The following is a 16,483-nucleotide window of genomic DNA, read 5'->3' on the forward strand; positions in this document are numbered from 1 at the left end:
GTAGAGTGGCTTCCACCACTTTGCTTTTTTTTTCTTCGACTCTGATTCTGCTGTCTTTGCGGTTTCTTGGCATGTTGTTGCGTGTCTTAGTGGACTGCACAATTTGATGGCATGATTGTAGGTAGGGGAGAGGGAGGAGGAAAAACGATGAGGGAGTGGAAGGTGACTAAAATGTAAAACGACTTGTTTAGTTTTAGTGTACTCAGGCTGTGAGCAGTTTGAAGGGTGTACTAGTCTTGCAGTTGAGAAGTGAGATCATTCCAAAGGTTCAGCGATAAGTGACATCCTCGGTTTAAACCGTTAGGTTGCTTTTTCATGGCAATTCAATCAGTTCAACTGGTAGCATAATTGATTGAAACTAAGCATGCAATAGGTTTGCTAGTAGCGCCATAACTGAATACCAAAATAATCCAGCTATGCAGTGGGTTCACAGGGAGCAGAATTGATTGATCTAGTTATGCAAGGTATTCACTGGTAAAATAATGAAAATAGACCAGCTATGCAAAGGATTAACTGGTAGCAACAACGAGTTAATCTAGCTGTCCATTGTATTTACTAGCAGCACAGTGACTTCATCCATTCTTGCAGGGAAAGCACCAGTGGCAGGATGAGCAGTGAAGGGAAGCAGTGGCTAAGTCTAGCCATGCAAAGTGTTCACTGGACGCGCCATGATTGGAGCAGGACATGCATTTAGCTGGGAAATGGATTAACTGTTAGGGAAAGGAATGGAGCAGTAAATTAGTCTAACTAGGCACTGGATTCACTGGGAACAAATTGAAATCAATCAAACTCTATGCACGGGAATCACTGGTGGCATAAAAAAAGAATCAGTGGGCCTTATTATGAGTTGGGCGGTATTCGAGTGGTAAAGCCACTGAAATAATAGGTATAATAATGGGACAATACATTTATCTAGCTATGCAACTGATGCAAGTAATAGTAAGGGGAAGTTAAGCTCACTGTGCCAGGGATTAATAAACAGCACAGAGAAATTAGAGCCATGCAATCAACCGCCTGGAGGCAGAATTAGCATATAAGAGACACTGTGCACCAATCTAGTTATGCAATGTGTTCACTGGCAGCACAACGCATGGAGCTATTCATTACTTTAGCATTGACATTGATTCACTGGTTGTACTGTCAAAAGGAAGCAAAATTTCAAACACTTTAATCAAGGGATTCTTGGGTAGCCCAGTGAATTGATCGAACTATGCAATGACATTCCTTGGTGAAACAATGAAATGAATCCAGCTATGCAATGACTTCTTTGGTGAAACAATGAAATGAATCTAGCTATGCAATGACTTCCTTGGTGAAACAATGAAATGAATCTAGCTATGCAATGACTTCTTTGGTGAAACAATGAAATTAATCTAGCTATGCAATGACTTCCCTGACAACACAGTTAGTGGAGCAGTGAAACATTTAGCTAGGCAAGCAATGGATTCCCTTGTCACACAATGGGATACATCCAACCATGTAATGTGTTCACTGGCAGCACAACGAGACTACAAAGAATGAATCCATCTAACTATGCAATGGATTCAGTGTTAAGAAATTAAATTAAACTATCGGTGGAAAAAGATTCACTGGTAGAACAATTAATCAATCTAACCAGGCACTCCCACTGTGGTACAATAGACGGGACAATGAACAAATGAGTCTAACTATGCAATGGATTAGCTAGTAGTAAAGTAAAGTTAAACTAGTGGTGCAGGGAGTTGCGAGCAGTGCAGTGAATTGACCTGGCCATGCAATGAACTCACTGCTGGCAGAAAGAGCAGGGAAAGGAACAGAGGATAGATGTATCTTTCAGGTGGGTTCACTGACATCCTTAGCCTCTGCCTTTCACAGCCTGCCTCAGCTGGGGCTGCCCTCAGAGGTTCTGATTTGAGGGGGAAGTGTGGTCATGTGACTCCAGGACACCAATGGAGTGAGGAATGGTGGAAGGAAGGAGATGAGTTTTGTGGTCTTCAGGGGAAGCAAGACAGGATCACAACGGCAGCACAGGGAGTACCGGGGAGAAAGGGATGATTTGAATCCACCAAAGAAATGGCAGAGTCCCAGAAGCACACACCAAGGTCCTGGGGGGCAAGCAGGCCACGACATTAGGATGACTGGGGAAGACAACAGCAGAGAACCTTGCCTTAGGTTATGTGACTCCAGGAACACCAATGGAGTCAGGGAGGGTGAATGAAAGAAGGGAAAGGGGGTGGTATTCAGGGGAAGCAAGGATGGATCATAAAGGAAGCCTGGTTATGGGGTGAAAGGGAGAAAGGGACAATTTAAATCGGCCAGAGGAAGAGCACAGAGCCCCAAAGGCACTCACCAAGTCACTCCCGCAGCACCAATTGAATCAGGATGTCAGGGAGGGTGAGAGGACGGAGGGGAGAGAGGCAATCCTCATCAGAAAGGGGAGATTTGAATCGGCCAAAGGAAGAGCGTTGAGTCGCAAAAGCACAAGTAAATCAGGTTCTACTGTTCGCTTTTTGAAAAAAAAGCTCAAGTCATAGTTTTAACAGACTATTGTGTGGTTCCATTCATAAGCACATATCAACGATTTCTCTCTTTTTATTAAATTCATGCGTCATACTGATGCCACCGCCATGGCATAATGGTCTGAGTTTTGGCTCCTGGTGATGTCAATTCATATGCAAATTGGCTTTTTGCACACAGGGCCTCACAAATCCTCTTCACTATGAGGTCCGACCAGAGACTCAAGGGGTCATACGAGAGGCCTTTACCTGCTAAGGTGAGGACTTGATAGACCTGTGACAGGATCTACACAGCCCCTTCTAGTTTAAACTAAGTATTGGTCTTCAAACTGGGGGGGGGGCTCGCCCCCGTAGGATGGCCAGGCGAGGAACCAGACTCTTTCAAAAGGGATTAAGATGGCTGTTTTTAATATTAAATATAAGCAGATGATGTACTTATATTTTCTATTAAGGGCAGTCACTTTAATTATTTTTAAAGAGCCAGGCCCGCCTTGTGCATCTGTTGGGACCACTAGGGGGGTAACTCCTAGGTGGGGAGGCCACGGAAATAATATTTTTACTCAAGGGGGGCTCGTTATGAAAAAGTTTGAATACCACTGATCTAAACTGTGGCATGTTCAAACGTGTCCCTTTGCTCTGATCTCTGGGGACATGGGGGGGCAGAGAAGGTGGGAAGAGGTCGAAGGGCCTCTTATGTGCTGGAAAGTGAAAGTGCAAAGCTTAACAAACTCAACGTTTGCCTCTATTCAGCCCAGTGGGCACCCTCTACCCGAGAGCCTACTATGGATTATTGCTCCATATGTATGTCGCATCTGCTAGAGACAAATCGTGTCATCCCATTTTGTTATCACAGCTCTGAAGTTACGCTTCTAGTAGTGGAAAAGGGAAAGAGGGACACAAGCTGGTACTCCTTTCAGCGATAAAAAATGAAAACTGTCTGGGAAAATGCTAAATCATTTTAACCTAAAAGTGACTAGCGCCAAATGAAGCGGGCTTTATACAAATACGGCCGACAAAAAGGTAAGGAAAAGGAAAAACCTGCTAACCCAACTCTAAAACCTCAACTTTCTCCATACACTCCTCTTACAGAAACTCACACAACCACCTCTCAGCACACAATCCGCACGCACTTCACCACATCGCAACAACAGACTAACAACACATAACCGGCACAACAGCACATGGGAATTGACCTGAAAACCACATTTTAGCTCAGCGAACGGTGCAAACCGAATTGATGCTGCCAACAGAACATCACAACTCTCACTTTCCTATTCCCACTACACCCTACTAACCCCCCTCCACAATGCCCCCTTTTTCTTCACACTCCTTTTTCAGATCTGCCAGAGCACCTGGGGACCACTCCAGTGGTTAATTCACATTATGGGACATCACTGTAGATCTAATGATGGGGTCCTCCCAATGCTGCTCTGCTTTCTCACCCGTTTGCTGGCTTTGACAGGATTGGCCAGTGGACTAAGCAGTGCTTCAGAGGGGAGGGAAAGGCTCCAGAGGCGAAGATCTGGTTGCAGAAGTCGGCCAGAGCAGGGGCAAGGGTGTCAATGTGGTCCTTGATGGTTTTGGACGAACATGGAAGAACCGGTTTTGATGAGACTTTCATAGTTCGAACTTGTCTGGAAATCTCATCCGGGGAGAGCAGAGGAAAGGATGAGAAGGAGGGAGGGGAGGGGGCTGAAGGGGGGCTGGAGGTAGCGGAGTGAGAAGGGAGAAGAGAAGGAGAAGACGAGAGGGTGGACAGAGGCTATTCTTAGTGATTCAGGGCCATATATGTACACGCATGTGTGTATAATCGCAACGATCAACGATACTAGACCGAGCTTTGCACTTTTACTATTATAACGGTGAAACGGTTGCATAAAACACTTTTATGCACTGTTAGCGCGCTGCTGGAACTAGCATGCGGCGAAGCGTGACACAGTGAGCAATCTTTCTACAAGTGTTTTGCAAAGTCTGATCATCTTTAATGTGTTTTGTACATTTACCAGAGATGTGAATTGAGAGTGGGTCAGGACTGATCTCTTTTTTTGATAACACACTAACATTGTACGTAGAGATCTTTAAACAACTGATTTTGGTAAGATGAATATTGGAAGAATGTAGAGGGCATATGCACTTTTTTCCAAAAATAAAATATGTTGTTCGCTACTCTAAAAGTTTTCATTTCTGGAAAATGTTCCCATGAGAAACTCTTTCCACCTATTCCATTTTGTATTTTTGTGCAAGTTATTTTTTCCGTTTTCTCTTCAGCATTCAAAACCGGAAGTTCCATCAGAGAAGGAACAGAAGTCCGCCCTGGGAACCTTTGAAGCAGAGTACATGTGCAGGATAGGCGGGGCGAGGCCCCTGGCTGGGGTACTCAGGTCTGCTTAGCCTCGCTTAGGGAGGAGCGGGCAGTGCCCCACTTAAGTGTTGGCACGGGGAGTGACGCGACCCAGCAGAGTCATGGTGCTGGGCAGTGTCCCATTACCCCTTCTGCGTTCTTGTCTTCCATGTGTTATCTGAACAGCTGCTTCTCAAATGCAAAACCCAGCACTCCCCACAACTGGCTGCTTAAGATTAACCTGCATTCAAGAAACTGTCTATTCTATGTCCACGATAAAGCTTGTTAAAAAGGTATTTCTTCTGTTGAACTGCTTATTTCATGTCATCATGTATAATATCCGGCTGCTGTCTCAAAGAAGGGTGAAACGTAGGGGCTATCACACAGGCTGCTTCAGAGTTTTTGAGTTGCCTTTTAACTCTTTAAAGGAATAGGAGAGTTTACAGAGATCTCAGTGGCCCCTTGCCAGGTGTGAGTTGTCCAGCTAGCCCTGATTATAAAGCCCACCTCACCTTGCATTGTGGTACTTGCAGTCCTACAGTTATAAAGGTGAAGTAACTGTACAGGTACATTACCGGAATTCAACCTGAGATGAGTTTGTGTTAATAAGTGTGTATGATCGCGGAGTGGTGTTAGATGAGAAAAGAGGGCAGTACGTTGCCACCATTGCTGGGTTTATTTGAATTTGCTAGTTGTTCATCAGCAGTTTTGGATGCAGATTACTACTGTGTGGCAGAAGAGAAAACATGGTGTACTGCCAATCAAGTACGTTTATCGGGGTGGGGGGGTGTGGGGGGCTCATTTATTTATTTATTTATTTATTTATTTATTTATTTGCATTTTTAAAGCGCACATCAGCCCAAGGGCATTGTGGTGTTGTATAACAGGGGAGGGGGGGCCTCATTTATTTATTTATTCACATTTTTAAAGCACACATCTGCCCAAGGGCATTGTGGTGTTGTATATCCCACTTATTTTTCTAGAACGTGTGCCCTGATTTAAAGCAATCAATGTGCAAAGTCAGGCGCTGAATGTTCACAAACTAGTTAACAAATGTCAAACCATTAAGCCTGGCTTTGCTGTCCAGTTTGACGATAATTTCGCTGGATTGGCTCTGGAGTGGCTCGGTTCCTTTACATCTCCCAGCAATTACGTAGTGACTCTCCTTGATTTCTACTCACAGCTTTTTCCTCTTTTCAGCAGTGCTGCTACGACTGTTTCTAAGATTGACTTGCACCTGTGTCGCAGAGGACGGGCAGGGCCCCCTAAATTGCATTTGCATTGACATCACAGGAAGTGACATCACAGACAGTGACATAAATCTTTGATAGTCAAGTGCATCATGGGAAGTTAAATTACAAAGAGTTGCCATGAGTAAACCAAAAGACAAATATTTGAATTGTACTGTGATTATTATATGATATGTTAAATCACACTGTAGTCTCTTCAACCATGGTTTTTGTTAGTATAGTAGACTGTCAAAATGATTAACTTTCAGTGCCTGCCTATATTGGCCGATAAAGTCTGGTGACATAGAATGAATGCCCAAGATCACACACTTACATTTTGAAGCCAGGGTTTGATCCTTGTCTGTAATTTTGGCAGGTCTCATCTCTGGTTGGCACAACTATGTATTCATGTTTAGCCTTTAAGAGGTAAGACAATATTGCTACATGGAGATGATGTTAAAAGTAGAAATGTCACATATAAAACCAAACTGAGAAATGTACAAATCCATATAGAAACATGTAAGCAGTGTTATGTTATGTTATTTTGCATTTATATAGCGCCTTATATACCATTGGTATGGTCTGAAGGCGCTGGTAGGTTGAACGCCATTGGGAACCGAAGTTCAGATCAGTAGAGAGAGTAGAAGGAATCAAAAGGTGCGTGTGAGCACCGGATATGTGTGCAGCTGGTGTGGCATTTGTGTGAAAGCTGCTTCATAGCGGTAGGTGTGGTGGTTGGGAGATCAGGAGTATATGTTTGTTCTGGCAGGTTGTAATCCAGACCTATTCTGGCTGTTTTAGGCCTGAGGAGAACACCTAGGCTGGAGGGTGTGTAAGCAGCCGTGTTTAGTTAGGGTGATCGGGAGTATGAGGCAGATGATGGTATGAGAACAGCTATACTGAATGGTGTCATAGTATTGCTGTGTTCTATTTGAGTGGTGGTGTAAGGAAGAGAGTAAGCGTGTAGATGTGAATATGGTGGTTTACTTTAGGTGCTTGAAATCGAGCTCACTCGAATAGTTCCATCAACTTCATCCATTCCATGTACTCCGACTGTTCCGTGCATTACTCCGGCTGTTCCGTGCACTCAGACCGTTCCTTTCATTGCTCTTTCAGACGTTCCATGCCCTCCAAACCATTCCATGTACGTCAAGTCATTCTGTGCACTCCTATCCGTTCCATGCATTCCAATCCGTTCCATGCACTGCAACCATTTTATGCACTGCAACCATTTTATGCACTGCTCCTTTTGTTCATTCTACCCAGGTTATCCTTTCTCCATGCATCATCCATCCACATACGTCATCTTCACATGTCCTATCCACTTTAACTGGTTCCACCCATTTCACACGTTCCATCCACTTCACACATTCCATCCACTTCACCCGTTCCACCCACTTCACTAGTTTCACTCACTTCACTAGTTCTAAACACATCACCCATTCATTCACCTACTTGATCCGTTCTACCATTTCACCCGTTCCACCCACTTCATTAATTCTACCTCAGTTCATCCGTTCCGTTCCATCCACATACTTCACCCGTTCCATCCACATACTACACCCGTTCCATCCATATACTACACCCGTTCCATTCACATACTACACCCGTTCGATCCACATGCTATATTATACTATACTATAGCCTTGAGACTATACCAATGGTACATAAGGCGCAATATTAATGCAAAATAGCATAACGTAACATAACATAAAACCTCTTTGTAAAATGTTAGATATATGTACTGTTCTATGACAGAGTACCTAAGGGTTCGTGAAAGTACTGCGACAAAGAAGAACAACAAGAACCTAGGTAATCTCAGAACCAACAAGGTGAAGGGTGGCACTAGAGACCTGGAGGGGACACAGGGCGGCTTACCCAGAGGGCGCATGCTGTTGTCCCTAGGCCCCTTTGCAATCATAATGCTTGGGTGGCAATCCTTTTCCTCCTCAAGGTAGTGGTGAAACAAATCCTGTTGATGAACAGGGAAGGGTTGAGGGCCCTAAGCACAGTAAAGAGAACTTGAGAGGTGACGTTCCTCAGGACAATGGTGGGGATAGACCCACTAAAAGACAAACCAGGGTCTGGTACCCTAAAGAGAGTACGAGACATCTTCCTCGTGGCAGCACTTGGCAGGGATGTGAACCAAGTGGGCCGATTCAAAGAAGGAGAGAAACAGGGTCTGGGACCCAAAGCAAGATGAGTAATTTTCCTCGTGGCAGTACCAAGGGACCAGAACAAAGAAGAAGGGAAGCCAGGATAGTGGACCCTCCTAACAATTAGAATTGGGTATTTTAGGGCTGCAGTCTGATGAGAAGAAGACTAAGGGAAGTGAGTCATTCCCCCTGGCTATAAGGAACTCAAAACAAGAGACCAGTAGGAGGGAGTCATTCTCCTGGTAATCTGAACTGGCAGTAAGGTCCAAAAAGGCCTGGGGAAGGGAGTCACTCCCCTGGGCTATCTGAGACTGGGCGTCAGGAGAAGGGAGGTGTTCTGCTGGACCACCAAGAAAGTATTAAGTATTGTTTGGAACTTTAACATCAGAGGAAGGGAACCATTCTCCCCATACTATGTGTGAGACACAAGACTGTTAAAAGACTTGACAATTGTGGCAACAATCCAGGAACCACAGCCCAACAGAAGGGAGTCATTCTCTGGGGGCCAGAACTTCTTTATTCTTTAGTTTCTAGTGTAAGGGATAGAAGCAAGGTATTTTTTGGCACAGGATGATGGACACTTTTGAATTGACAGACATCCTGACAGACACCTTATCTTTAGTCCAGGCAGGGAAAACCCTCTTAAGAATAGGGATAGATAGGTTTTCTATTCCTTTTGTTTTAATACAAGTCTTTAACCTCAAACATACCACCTATGTGTCAGTCTCCTTCTTGTGGGCCCTTACAAGAGTATGATTGAAGTTTTAGTTTTGAAGTCAGTTTGGGGAACATACAGTTTGCATTCAAAATATTTTCTGAGGTTCACAAATGTGATTTCAAGACTGGAAGACAAAGCGAAAAGACCAGCAGTGTCATAGTTACCTGCTTGCAATCATGTTTTGGCGCAGAAATCAGATCGCTATTTTGCAATCAACATAGACAAATCAGGCCCCTGCCCCCTTTTTCTTTATGCAAACAAACATGCATAATTGAAATAAACTAGGTGGTTTAAAAAGCAGGTTTTATTCTGTGACTCGGTTTCTCTTGCGAGAAGGCACAGTTTTCGAGCAGGTAATTGGAACTGTGTCTGCCATGCTTTCAGATGAAAATGATACCGTTACCGTTCTCACCCACCAGTCACACTTACATCAGGGCAAAGGGCCACTTCCCCACCCTCAAGGCTGCAGATTCATGTTTGTTTATTTCAGGAGTGAATTTAAATTGACTGCCAGGGCCTCGCAGAGTCGACAAGTCCTTGATGGAAAAAGGGCCCTGCAGCGTTAAGCAGCCCCTAGAGACTGAGTTCCCAAGGTCAGTTGCTGTAGTACGCAGGGTTAGCGGCTGGATACGAGGCCCTCATTTGGCGCAGGGCCCCAGGCGACTGCACTGTTTGCCCGTGCCTAGCACCTGCTCTGCATGTTACTCATGGTTCCTCCCTCTGCCCATTTTTGTCAGCATCTGCCTCCCTTGCTGTCAATGAGTGCTCCCTTTAGTGTAAGTTCTTTAACTATCCATATTAAAAGGAACATTTTCTTTGGCTTGACAATAATCGGGACCTTACAGCATCCAGGCCCACACCTGTCTGCCAGCAGCTCATTTGTTGATGCATTCCGATTTCCTTGACTTGGGTAATGCTGATGAAACTGAAGTAACTTCGAGGTCATTCAGTTTCTACAGTTCAGTATTTGATATGTGGGTTCTTGTCTTATCTTCGCACTAGGGATCAAGAACTTGGAATACATGATTGGCAAATAATTGTCTTACATTTTTCAGATCAGTGCTATATGTACATACATACATAGGTAGTTAGTAAGGAAAGGGGAGGGGGGAAGCACTTTGGGGGGGCGAGGAGTCATGGGATGACCCACATACACAAAGGAAATGTAAAATGCACCATTAAACAGACTTGTCCAAACATGACACTTTCAAAACTATAACTGCAAAACCACAGAGAACCTAAAAATATGCCATAATTAATGTTCTTCCGTTAAAGCCGTCAGAGATATCTACACGCAGATATGTGTTGGGATGCAGGATACCATTCTGTACGCTGATACTCTGTGTCAAGCCCACTTGCAAGTATCGCCTCCTTTCTGGCCGGCCACGCTACGGTTTGAATGGTAGGGTCTGGGCTTTAACCCCACCCCAAGACACTGTTGTGGTGAATGTGGTGGTTGTTAAGGCTTTTGTGGTATGAGAGGGGATTTTCCTCCCATTTGGTGTATGTGGTGGTTCGTAGAACCTTTTGGTATGAGAGGGATTGGCCTCCTGTTTGGTGTATCTGGTGGTTGGAAGGGATTTTGGAGTATGAGTGGAGACTGGTTCCCAGTCTGGTGTGTTTGGTGGTTGGAAGGGCTTTTGTCGTGTGAGAGGAGATTGGCCTCCCCTCCGGTGTATATGGTGGTTGGTAGTGTTTTTGGGGTATAAAAGGGGATTGGCCTCGTGTCTGGTGTACGTGGCGGGTGGTAGGGCTTTTTGGGTATGAGAGGAGATTGTCCTCCTTTCTGGTGTATGCAGTGATTGGTAGGGCTTTTGGGGGAGCTCAGGGACACCACATTTGTCTTGGAAACAAGGCAACGCAGGGCAAGGTGCTGTGCTTAGAGACTGGTCTCTTAAGCATGTTATAAAAGATTAAATCAGTTATAACAGATGAATTCATCTATGCTATGTTATGTTGTTTCATGCTGTGATATTTTGCAGAGTGCACACCTGCAACATTTAGTGCAATTGTGTTAAAAGGCTGGATTGTATATGCTGTTGGCAAACACTCTGGGGGCAGCATCCGTTCCCACACCCAAGACTAGGGGTTCAGATGCATTGCTATAGATAGTGGGGAGCAAAGGGTTGATGCTGCAGGGGCAGGTCATCCCCATAAGAAAACAAAAAGAAAAAAAAGGGAATGCCTCGAGCAGTATTAACTGGTGGTGGCATTGCGGTACACAACCTCACTTCATTTTTGAGAACGAACACTAACCGCCTGATTCATGGAATTTTTTGCGTGAAACACGCAGATTTGCGCGCCTTTCTGCCCGAAAATGCCCATACTTCAAACAGGGATTTTCGGGCAGAAAGATGCACAAATCTGCGTTTTTCACGCAAATAATTCTATGAATCAGGCTGTAAATGTGTACTTCTAATTATATGTTAAAAGCAATTAGCAAGTAACAAGCCATGATTCAGGTGTTCGAAGCTGGGTCTTAGTATAGGTATGTGTGTAAATGGTGCTCTTGCATATTATCCAGGCTCTAGTTCCTATTTCAGTGGGGGTCATTACGACCCAGGCGGTAACCATGGCGCTAGCAGCGCCATGGTTGCCGCCGGTATTTTACCGATTGCGCCATGGTGAATGGCGGAATTACCGCCCCATTCCAAGGTTGGCGGGCGGTAATTCCCCATTCACCATTGGCCCTTCCCCATTCCCATTTTTGCCCCCATAGAGCTCAATGGAAATGGGGAAGGCTGTAGTTACGGTACCGCAAATTGTGGTACCGTAAATACCTCCAAGGTCCCTTTGCGGGTCCAATCCTTAATGGCTGGTAAAAACCAGCCGTTAAGGTCGGGACACGCAAATGCACCTCATAATTAGGCGGTAAGCGGTTAACGGCGCTGCCATCTTTTACGGCACCGTTAACCCCTTATCGCCTGGGTCGTAATAAGGCCCAATGACTTGAGTCTGCTCTGAGATCTGTTCGAGGAGAAATGCTCATTAACACACCGATGTGGGGTCCACACAATGGATTCCTGGTCTTATTAACACACACGTGGGGATGGGGTGGTGAGGGTGCGGCAAGGAGATATTTCCCTCTTCCCAATTATTGCACATCCCAATCTAGAACACTTTATATTTTTTTCAAAAGCCCAGCAGAGAAGCAGTCTTCAATGGCAGTGGGTATGTTTTGCGCAATGTGGCAGTTCGGCTTCCTGTTGTCTCCCCACAATCAAGATGGTGTCACCCGGGAAGGGCCTCGGGCGGCTGGAAAGAGCAGGCGGTACACAGTATATTCTCGCTGGCTTTTCCAGCCACCAGATTGGCTGAACGCCCTTCTTCGGGTGCGAATGTTGGGTGGAGCACCTACTTAGATTGTGTTGCCTTCCCTCTGTGGCTTTCTTAAACATCTCCTTTGCTTTTTCTTTTTTCTTGATTTAACCCTTTGCCCCACTGAGTTTAAGGCAGTAAGTTCCTGAAATTTCGTCGACATGTTATGACATACTTTTTTTAAAGCTTGTAATATTTCAAAATAGTATAGGACAATGTGTTATCAAAAATGTAATCATTCATTTATGGAATCTGAATGAATGATAAAAGCATTACAATATAAACAAGTCCCTTCATTCTGGAATTCATCATACGTGACCCTTCATAATTACTCCTGCAATTAAAAGCCATCATTGTTTCTTAAAATGCACTTTCTCATCCAATATATTCCTTCATAGTTGAATTAATTATAATCACATCGATTGGGGAGCATCACCCACCTGAACTATGGGATTATCATGGCACAAAAAATAAACATTCCTCATAACAAACTATGCCTCTTCCAGCTCCCCTGCAGCCCTTAACGGGGGGAGTAGGTCAGTAGAGAGATTGCATTAATAGAGGGATGTCACCCCAGGAGCAGGGCACAAGTAGAAGCAGTGCATAAACAAGTCTGAACTGAGGAACACCCCCTGTTTAGCTTCAGTAGCTCAAAGGAAAAACTCAGAATAAAGCATCAATTTAGACGTGGCTTTGTCGGCTAAAGACAGACATCTCTCAAAGATGATCAACAAGCCAAGACTCATTGCACCCTATTTAAAGCTTTAAAAATGTTGACAATCAGTGTTTTTCCAAAAACCAAATAACATCAACTCTCTAGTTTGGGTAATTACTCTTGGATTTAGTAGGAAGGCAAAACCATGGAGACGCATCAAGGAAGGGATCTCTTTGACACCCCTAACCTTGAGATCTCCCCATCAGCAACAGCCATCTCTGCCCTTTGCCAATAGGCCGATCTATTGTTACGACAACCACGAAAACCGTTTTTTGGTTGCCTGTCAGATTAGACCATTCAGAACGCCTTCACTAGTCCAGGGAAAGGATGGCCTTATAAGCTGCAAGACTGTGTCCTCATATTTCTTCAGATTCTATGCACATTTCCTTGTCTAAACCACTCCTAGAAGTCTACTTCCAGATGTAGGCGTGGTGGCCGGGCCTAAAACGCCAGGAAGCTTCTGCTACGCGGTGGCAGACCTGCCCATCTCTGATTCATGGGGATGTAAGACCAGATTTAATCCCCACACACCGCTCACATCCACCTTTCGTTGGCCGGGCCAGAGGCGTTTCAAGGGTGGGGTTTAGGTGGCAATAGCCCCGGATCTTTTGGTTGTAGCCCCGGATAGAATCTCAGGATCTACAACCAAAAGGCTACAGCTAGCCCCGAATCCCAGCAGTCCCGGCATTAGTGTAGCCCCAGATCTTTTCCAGGCCTAGCAACACACCTGGTTGGCCCCACCAGTAGTCCATTCTGAGGGCCTCCCAAGGTCTCCAATGAGCTCCCTCTGACCCAGTGGCCAGCCGGTCCCAGGCTCAGCGCTTAACCCTTGCTAAATGTCTTGAAAGGTCAAGCTCATATGTGACACTTGATTTAAGACTCTGGCACTAGAAGCCCCCACAGTCCCTTACAGCCCTTTCTGAAACTTGATACAAACCTCATATGCACTGACAATCCAAGCCGCCGGCCTATCCTATAATGCATAAGGGGAAATCTGGTCAGGCCAGCCAACATCCAACCCTTACGGTGTGATCTCTGCTCCCTTGCCCCCAGGATCCCACACTCACCTGTCGGTTCATGAAGATATATATGACAGGGTTGTAGACGGTGGACGCCTTGGAGAAGACGGAGGGGATGGAGGCCATGCGGAGGTCGAAGAGCTCCCCACGGTGGGTGGTGGCCCAAAGGGCAAAGGAGGCGTAGGGGAGCCAGCACACCAGAAAGCCTGCCACCATGAAGATCACCATCTTGGTAACCTCCCGCTCAGCCTTCTGGGTGGTGGCGGACTGCTCCTGCTGCTTGGCAACCTGTCAAATGTCCAGAAGAAAGCACAAGGTCATTAATACTGCTTCCCCCTGGCATCACTCTATTATGCAGTAGGCCACCAAACTTTCCAAGCTGCATTGGCGTTCACTGACTTGGCACCGCTCAACATCTCCTTCCCACTGCAGGCCTGCATCGTGTCTAATATATATAAAACACACACTCTCTATACGAATGGTCCTCGTGCCTCGGCCACTGCACCCATTGCTTTTCCAGTACCTGTTACAATATGAAGCTCTCCAAATCCTGAGCTGTTGTCTCCCTGCAAATCCTGAGCTGTAGTCCCCCTGCAAATCCTGAGCTGTAGTCCTCCTGCAAATCCTGAGCTGTAGTCCCCCTGCAATTACCGAGCTGTAGTCCCCCTGAAAATCCTGAGCTGTAGTCCTCCTGCAAACCCTGAGCTGTAGTCCCCCTGCAATGCCTGAGCTGTAGTCCCCCTGCAAATCCTAAACTGTAGTCCTCCTGCAAATCCTGAGCTGTAATCCTGAGCTGTAGTCCCCCTGCAAATCCTGAGCTGTACTCCTCCTGCAAATCCTGAGCTGTAATCCTGAGCTGTAGCCCCCCTGCAAATTCTGAACTGTAGTCCCCCTGCAAATTCTGAGCTGTAGTCCCCCTGCAAATCCTGAGCTGTAGTCCCCCTGCAAATCCTGAGCTGTAATCCTGAGCTGTAGTCCCCCTGCAAATCCTGAGCTGTAGTCCTCCTGCTCGTCTGATGCCGGGGACCATACACAGTTCTGCCCAAGTACCAAAAGTCTAAAAAAAACAACACACATCTATGAGGTCCACTCACAGCTCTGCCAAAGCACCTCAATCCTGACCTGTGACTACGTTACTGGGTGACACACACAGCTCCGCCCATGTACCTGCTGTTCCACCCTGATAACCACACATAGAACTACAGTGAATCTCATTCTTGGCCAGCAGACAGCCAGTAGTAAGAGAGGTGCATGCCCCAAGGCTTCAACCTTGGAAAGGCCCCCGCCTAGTTGCCTGATGCAAAGAAGTCACTGCATCTTTTTACTAAAACTTGTATAACACATCATCAGTTGTAGAGTGTGCTGATGAGGCTCTGAGCCTGATCCAACAATCCTCTTCTGCGCCCTGTGTTCACTGTAGTGCAAACCGTTTGTGCGTTCACTATAGCCCAACTTGTGAAGCATTTTCACTTCCCTTTAGGGAATATAGTGATCACGTGTAAGACCCAATGTTGAACTGCACATTGGTAGGTTTGAGTGCCAAGATGTTTCCGAAGATAGCTCAGTAGTTGAAGCACGTGTTGCAGAGTTCTGGGTTCATATGCCAAATCCCAGCTCAGGATCCCAGCAAGGCAGACTCAGCCTTTCCTCTCTCCCTAAGGTTGATAAACCTGGGTATCTAGACTTGTGTGATAGTAGCAACTACTGTATTTTATCTTAATTGTGTTTTATTCATTGGTGTAACATCCAAACGCGGGGTATCATGTGCTACAGAACAACATATCTGCACCAGAAAGCGCAAGTTAGTCAAATGAGCACAGCACGAGTGCAGTGCAGTTCTAGAGGCAAATCCCTCCAAAGGAGGATGTAAATACTCAGCCACCAATGAAGAGCATAATGTTTTTATAGGGGGAGGTGAGCCTCAGATCCCAGCATTGGCACCCGATTATACTTTTGGCACATCATCAGGTCTCATTTTGCAGTAGTGTGCTGTCTTTGGTGAAAAGGTTTGCCATCTCATATTCTGGTTGCATTGTTGAACTGAATTGATATTTTATTTCTATCGCGCTCATACACAATTGTTTTCAGAGCGCTACAAGGCAAGGGAGGGGAACAGGGGAGAACAAAACAACGATCTTACTAGGCCCAGTGACATTGAGAATGCGCAAGTGCATGGGAGAAGAAGAGGGGAAAAGTGCAAGGAAGGGGGGAGAAGTGGAAAGTGCGGAGCAAAAGGAGAACAGAATAAATAATAAATAAATAATAAAAGCAACAAAAATGGTAGTGCAGCCAGCAAGTGGCAAGTGCTGAGTTTAAGGCAGCAGACAGGGTAGGTCAGATAAGTGCAGGAAGAAAGAGGGGGGGCTGTATGGGTACAGATACAGACCCCAGTGCAAGCGGTTGCCCAGAGGCAGTGCGGGAGGGTGGCAAGGTGAGCAGGAACCTGGCCCCAGACGACAGAGGGGGTGCCAGGTGCACGGTGCCAAGAGAGA

General features: G+C 45.7%; 1 protein-coding gene and 1 long non-coding RNA gene across 5 annotated transcripts in view; one reads left to right on the forward strand and one right to left on the reverse strand.

Annotated features, from left to right (window-relative positions):
- Nucleotides 1-5,132, forward strand: part of LOC138567334 (uncharacterized) — a 154,924-nt gene extending 149,792 nt beyond the window's left edge. For all 4 annotated transcript variants that reach the window (XR_011302174.1, XR_011302171.1, XR_011302172.1 and 1 more), the window contains one exon: nt 4,764-5,132. This is a non-coding gene — a long non-coding RNA (uncharacterized lncRNA). The remainder of the gene's footprint in view (nt 1-4,763) is intronic.
- The window catches only part of LOC138567333 (blue-sensitive opsin-like), a 198,066-nt gene that overhangs the window by 35,831 nt on the left and 145,752 nt on the right, over nt 1-16,483 (reverse strand). The window contains exon 4 of the mRNA XM_069645431.1: nt 14,040-14,279. Within this exon, the coding sequence (XP_069501532.1) occupies nt 14,040-14,279 (240 nt within the window). The remainder of the gene's footprint in view (nt 1-14,039; nt 14,280-16,483) is intronic.

Source organism: Ambystoma mexicanum, chromosome 2p (assembly GCF_040938575.1).
Source record: "Ambystoma mexicanum isolate Mex_15411 chromosome 2p, UKY_AmexF1_1, whole genome shotgun sequence".
NCBI classification, from domain to species: domain Eukaryota; kingdom Metazoa; phylum Chordata; class Amphibia; order Caudata; family Ambystomatidae; genus Ambystoma; species Ambystoma mexicanum.